This window comes from Oratosquilla oratoria, chromosome 21 (assembly GCF_046742065.1).
Source record: "Oratosquilla oratoria isolate Oo_2021 chromosome 21, ASM4674206v1, whole genome shotgun sequence".
Lineage (NCBI taxonomy): Eukaryota > Metazoa > Arthropoda > Malacostraca > Stomatopoda > Squillidae > Oratosquilla > Oratosquilla oratoria.
Window position 1 is genome coordinate 48,097,549 of NC_134797.1, and position 7,500 is coordinate 48,105,048.

Sequence of the window (7,500 nt, forward strand, 5' to 3'; positions counted from 1 at the left end):
AACAAGAACAAATATACATAATACTGCAAAGGTAAAAGTATATAGACTAGAATATTATAAAAGACATGACTGTGGTACACACAAGTATGTAAACAAGAAGACGCACACAGAATGGGTCAAGTAGTCGCCCATGATAGCGTGTACACGAACACACACACACACACACACACACACACACACACACACACACACACACACACACACACACACACACACATACACACTTTCACTACACACACACATGTACAATCACACACATCACAGAGGGATGGATGTATGGAACACACTAGGCGAAACAATAGCGTGTGCAAAAACAGTACAAGAATTTAAGAGCAAATTAAATATGGTGAGATACAGAGACGGGACATCACGAGCGTAGCTCCCTTTCCCGTAAGATACAACTAGGCAAATACAACTAGGCAAATACACACACACATACGCACGCACGCACACACACACACACACACACACACACACACACACACACACACACACACACACACACACACACACACACACACACACACACACACACACACACATACACACACACACAGATGTATACGCCTCTTTCGTCAGCAATAACCAGCGCTTCTATCCTTGGGAGACGACAAAGAGATGGAGGTGGAGTCATGGGAGTTTTAAGAACATAAGAATGAAGAAAACTGTAAGAGACCATAAGGCCTACACCAGGCAGATCCTAGTTAAGGAGAGAGATTTCAAGGAGGGCAGGAACAGAAAGGAGAGTCAATTATCTATTCATTCATTTATCTATTTATTAACTTATTCATATCGGTTATTTATTTGTTTATTTTTCTAAAAGAACGAGGAGAAGAATGTGGGGATGTCATTTACTAGTACCTCTATCCTTGTGGGCAATTTCGCGAGGGAGAGGAAGGAAGGAAGGAGGTGGGAGGAGGGAATGGGAGAATATGGGTGAGCTGGGGAATGTAGTTTAGCAGCGCTTATATCTTTATTTACAATCTCGTGCTGGAAAGAGGAAGGAAAGAGTAGGGGGAGGAGAAGGAGAGAGAAGGGTGGGAGGATGAGGGAGGAGGGGAGAAAGGGAGGGGGAGGAAGGAGGGGAGAAAGGGAGGGATGGGAAGAGGGGGAGGGGAGGGAAAAGGAAGGACAGAGAAGAGGGGAGGGGGAGGGGGAGGGAGGAGGGGAGAAAGAGAGGAATGTGAAGAGGGGAGGTGGAGGGAGGAGGGAAGAGGGGGAGGGGAGGGAAGAGGAAGGAGAGAGAAGAGTGGGAGGGGAGAAAGGGAAGAACGGGAAGAGGGGGAGGGGGAGGAAAGAGGAAGGAGGGGGAGAAAGGGAGTAAGGTGGGAAGGGGAGGAAGAGGGGGGGAAAGAGGGAGGTGTAGGAGCTTTGAACCTAAGAACATAAGAATGGGGGGAGACTGCAAGAGACCATAAGGCTTACACTAGGCAGTTCCGTGTCCCGTACTACCTCTCATCCCTATCTCTAAAGTCATCTTCTCTTAAAATGACCCATTGTCTTAGCTCTCACTATAAAGTTACTAAATTATCATCGTCGAAGATGTAGGGTTGCAACGCGTAGAACCTGGATCGAGAGGAAGACGGAAAGGGAAAGTGAAGAAAGTGGTTTCCACAATCAAGAGGAGGAGGAGGAGGAGGAGGAGGGGAGGAGGGGGAGGAGGAGGAGAAAGAGGAGGAAAGACTGGGAAGAGAATTTAGAATGATTAGTATCTTGTTGGGAAATAGCCAACTCTTCCGTTCTTGGTGATAGGAGATTGAAAGTCAGAAGGAGAAAGACCAAGTAACCGAGCTTTTGTCATGGAGAAGGAGGATACAGGAGGAGGAGGAGGAGGAAGAGGAGTGCAAAGAGGAGGAGGAGGAAAAAAGGAGAAAGAAGAGGGACGACAGGAAGAGGAGGAAGAAGGGGAGGAGGGGAAAAAGGGGGAGGAGAAGAAGGAGGAAGAGGAGGGGGGAGGAGGAGGAGGTGAAGAGGAGGAGTATGGAGGAGGAGTAGAAGGAGGAGGAAGAGGAGGAGGGGGAAAACGAGGAGGAAAAGGAAGGGAGGAGGAGGAGATGAAGAGAGATAAGGAGGAGGAGAAGAAAGAAGAGAAGAAGGAGGAGGAAAAGTTAGGCTACAGAAGGAGGAAGAAGAAGAGGAAGGGGAAGAGAAGGGAGAATGGGGAAGAGGAGGAGGAGAAGGGGGAAGAGGAGGAGGGGAAGGAGGAAGATGAGGGGAGGAGGAGGAAGAGGAGACAAGGAGGAGGAGGAGGAGAAAAAAGGAGGAGGAGGAAGAGTAGAGAAGGAGGAGGAAGAAGAGGAAGAGGAGGAAGAGGAGGAGTAGGTGCTGAGAAATGCTAACAAATTCAAGAACTTCGGACCAACGATATCGGGGGATAGAGAAGCTGAACCTGGAGACAAGTCACAGATTGCAGTCAGTTTGGAAATAGATATCTGATGACAAAAGAATAAACGCGAAAGATAAAGGAAAAGTACATGGAGCAGTGGTAGAACCAGCCGGAGATGTGGGTGATGAAAGAGACACAGGAAAGGAAGCTGATTGAATGTAACAGATGAAGACACTCAGATGATTCTGTCTAATTGCAAAGACTATTTTAGTCAGAAGTGAAAGAAAAAAAAAGAAATTTAGATGTACTCGTAGTGCAAATGTCAAGGAAATTATAGAGATGAGTGTCATAGTACGGCATGTCATGATGAGAGACGGAAGGTACGTGGGGAAGATAGAACTATGAGAGTAGAAGATGGATGGGGTGAGAGGATGAGGAAGACCGAAAAGGACATGGATTAGTAGTATATGATATAACATATGATTTTACAGAGACAGAGACAGAGAGAGAGAGAGAGAGAGAGAGAGAGAGAGAGAGAGAGAGAGAGAGAGAGAGAGAGGGAGGGAGAGAAAGTGATTTGATTGGCGGGAAACAAATGGAGGAACCCAGCCGAACATCAACTTCATCAATCATCAAGGTGGTTGGGGTGGGGTGGCGGGCTTCGCTTCAGTCATACACTGACGCCAATTCTCACGACTTTCTCCGAGTAAGCTCCCATGCAGACATCCTCCCTATTCCAAACATCTCTCAGCAGGTTTCGGGGTCAGAAATGATGACACAGTAAAGAAGTGGGAACATGAGAAAGATATAGACATTTATGCATACATATCACACATTCCTCTGGAAAGGCTCATTGTGAAACTAGTCATGAATAAACTCGGACCAAGAGAATTTGTAGAAGCTAGAGTGAGCTTGGCTGAAGGCTTTAATTAGGAACCAAGGTGGATATCCTAGATTTTGTAGTCGAGATATTATGGTATTAGTTTCTATGTCTAAGTATTGGGGGGCTACAAATTCTCAGCGTTCTTAAGTAAAGACCGGAAGCTACACCGAGTTTGATGTGGTCTGGGTAGTAGCTGAAAAAATGTGGATAGCTACCGGTATGGGTTGGCTTCTACAAATTGTCTCCCCAGAACCAATCTAACTGGAAAAAAATATAGATTCCTCTGTGCGCGCCTCCGATTCTCTTCTTCCTGACGATACCAAAATAATATATAATTACCCTAACAGCATTATGAAAATATGTGAATGTTCATCAAAGGTCTAAAGATATTAGCAGTTCAGCCGTCTATAAAACTTCATGCTGAGACTGCTCTAAAGTGTATTGAAGACAGACGGGAAAGAACCTTCCCACTAGGATCAGGGAGCATAAAATTTCAATCAAGTACGCCCAAGAAAATTCAGCAGTATTCCTCCATACTGCTGAATTAGATCACCGAATGTATTGGGACAAGGCTGATTTAATTTAAAAACCGTACTGTAACTACAGAAGGAAAATTGTTGAGTCCTGATCAAACAACTACCTAATCTTAATACTTCTAAAGGACAATGGCTCCCCGACGCCATTACCAGTTTGGCCGTCAACAATTTTATAGGTCAATTTGTCCGCCCAGACCTGAACCTACCACCTGTCGCACAAACATTTGATCCGAGGTCAATTTGACCTTAGGGTCATCACGACTTGGGCTCAAACGGACCACGCATTGGCATGCTCACCTCCCCATGTCTCCTCTATGTATCCCCTCTTAGTATATTTAAGTCGACCCACCGTTTGTAAAACCACGCTGAAGATCACAGTTAGTGATCGCAATATACGTATTTTCAAATAACTTTCTTTTCTCCGATAGTAGGATATTTAGTACACACACACACACACACACACACACAATTATATATATATATATATATATATATATATATGTGTGTGTGTGTGTGTGTGTGTGTGTGTGTGTGTGTGTGTGTGTGTGTGTGTGTGTGTGTGTGTGTGTGTGTGTGTGTGTGTGTGTGTGTGTGTGTGTGTGTGTGTGTGTGTGTGTGTGTGTGTGTGTGTGTGTGTGTGTGTGTGTGTGTGTGTGTGTGTGTACATGTATATATAATGCAGATGGGGGAAGCTTGATATTGTGTTTAAATGTATACATTTCATGTTCTCATACATAAATACATGTTATGATATTTCGCTGATAAGCCATATTTATTTTCTTCCCTACTCTATTGCAGATTATTGTGAGAGAAAGCTCCGCAAAGAACAAGAGAACAAGAGAACAGGGCCAGGTGAAGAACAAGAAGAATAAGAAAAAGCAAACTAGGAAACTATCGTTACAGTATGAAGACGCCAAAAATAAAGTGATATTAGATCTTCAACAATCTTCCTTTCGTTTAGTAGAAAAAAATTGGATTATAAGGAAGAGAATGTGAAATCGTAAACATTGACTGGACAAGTACAATAACATAACACATAAGAGTGAAAATAAGGTTTAAGTAATGTAGGTATTTAACAGATTATACACAACGACAAAATAGGTCATGATGTTAGGAGGTCACTGCTTGATCTGCTGACAAGTCAGGACCTCCAGTGACTTACAGTCTACCTCTAGCATACGTGTGACTTGCTAGGAACGTACACAAAGTATCAAGATACTTAGCAAAGCACAAAACACAGTTACAAATTTTAAATTTAAATATCTAAGCTAAAAACGCTATTTAAGCATTATTTAATTCCACCTTCTTCCCCCGTGACTCCTGTTGTTAAATTCACCCCCCTTCTCCCCATCCACACCTTCCCCCCTACTCCCCCCATCGTTCTGTGCGGTCTGTGATCACTTACGACATACCTCAGATCATCTTGACTATTATTTTCAAAGCATCTCTACCTTGACTATTATTTTCACAGCATCTCTACCTTGACCATTATTCTGTCGACATTTACTATCTCACCTACAAATTACCTTTGCCGCTTTCATTCACTAAATCCAACCATATACGATTTTGCTAATCTCAACCTTCAACGAAAATCTACCAAAGAGAGAGAGAGAGAGAAAAAGGGAAATACTGTGAACACAACGGAATTTGAATCACCATCGACGACATCTCGTCCTCTTCTCGTTGCGAACTTTGCAGTTTCATTGTCGACTCTTTCCAGCGCTTTCGTTCTCGTGTCGTCGACTTGCAACAACTTGCCATCTCGTCAGGTGGCCTCTGTCCATTTGACAGGAAGCCCCCACCTCCTTCTGCACCGCCAAAATGATGCGACAAGAATCAAAGTAAGTAAAATTAATCAATACTTTAATTAACACATCAATTATTACCTCGAATTTCACTCAGTGGAAATCCAGCAAAGAAACAAATTAATTAATTTAATCAATTAATTGATATTTACCTTGAGTTTCGCGCAGTTGAAAACCCGCAAAGAATGAAAGTAGACAGAATTAACTAATCAAATAATCCATAAATTGTTGCCTCGATTTTCACTGAGTGGAAAACCCGCAGCCCCGTAGTGGCCGGAAACGGTCCTCTGACCTTCCCACCCACATATCTCTCCGAAAAAACGGGATTCTTGTTTGTACTGTACAAGTGTGACACTGTTTCTATGTCACTGGCTCAAAGTGCTAGAGGGGAGGTGATCAGTCGCCGGTTGCCAGCTCTCCATGTGTGAAAAAAGTGTAAGAAATACAGTTGAAGTTGATAGAGAGATATCTTGGGCCCACTCCGGAGACAGAGTGTCATCCTCTCAGGGTTGCACCTAATTAAAGCGAGGGGGTTGACGGGTTTCGAAAATGTGCATCTCCACCGTCCATTATAGAGATACAGGTACCCGTTCCTCAAAGTAAGTAGATGAAAGTAGATGAAAAGTAGATGAAATCAGTAAATAAGTTCTAACATAATAATCACTAATACCATGCAATGCTAGTTCACCTATTCTCTGTGTGGGCAAATACTAAAAAACCTCCCATTATCCAAATACTTTACGTGTAACAATGTTACGATCCCTTTTGTCGCTGTTGGAATAAACTGAGAAAAAAAAAAACAGGAAGTTACATAAGAGTGTTTAGGTCTGTACGTCCCTCCTCTCTAGGAGTCGTTTGATGACTTCTTGTGTAATTGGTTCCGTTATATTTAAATTAGCTGTAAGTGCCGCTTTAATTACGGTGTGAGTGGTGACCAGAACAACGGCCTGGCAAAACATTCGTCCTTGTGTATACAAAGACTTGAGACATGTCTTCTTTCTGTACATAATACGTTCATACATAAATACATATATACTTGGGAGATATAGCCCTTGTTGGAACCACACATTAATTTGAAGCTAGCTTTGATAATTAGAGAGTAAGAGGCAGGATCTCATGAACGTTATTAATGTCCTGTATACTACAATAGGTATATTAGCACATATAAACATACATAAAAACATGCTTGCATACATACATACATACATAAATACACACATACATGCATACATACATACATACGTACATACGTACATACATACATACATACATACATACATACATACATACATACATACATACATACATACATACATACATACATACATACATACATAAATACATACATACATACATACATACATACATACATACATACATACGTACACACACACACATACATACATACATACATACATACATACATACATACATACATACATACATACATACATACATACATACATACGTACTCACAAAATTAATAGTAATTTTGACAGATGAAAGTACAGAGACGGTGTCCCACGAACCTAGCTCCTATCCTGTGTAATATAATTAGATATGATAAAATAAAGGGACACACAAAAACAAACAAAACAAGTACACACACACACACACACACACACACACACACACACACACACACACACACACACACACACACACACACACACACACACACACACACACACACACACACACACACACACACACACACACACACACACACACACGTACGTCATGTATTCACAAATCCCTTGTCATTTGTCAAACAAAGAAACATATCAGAAAATTCGTGAGTGAAACTTGCAAACTATTGACAGACATGAGGGTATTTTGTCACTATATAAACTAGAAGATTAGGATAAATGAATAGACAGATAGACAGACAGACATACAGAGACAGACAGACAGACAGACAGACAGACAGAGAGATAGATAGATAGACAG

General features: G+C 42.2%; 1 protein-coding gene across 3 annotated transcripts in view; it reads left to right on the plus strand.

Moving 5' to 3' along the window:
• The window catches only part of LOC143036901 (NADPH oxidase 5-like), a 134,876-nt gene that overhangs the window by 75,010 nt on the left and 52,366 nt on the right, over nt 1-7,500 (plus strand). For all 3 annotated transcript variants that reach the window (XM_076204842.1, XM_076204844.1, XM_076204843.1), the window contains exon 2: nt 4,544-5,586. In XM_076204842.1, the coding sequence (XP_076060957.1) occupies nt 5,567-5,586 (20 nt within the window). In that variant the 5' untranslated portion in view covers nt 4,544-5,566. The remainder of the gene's footprint in view (nt 1-4,543; nt 5,587-7,500) is intronic.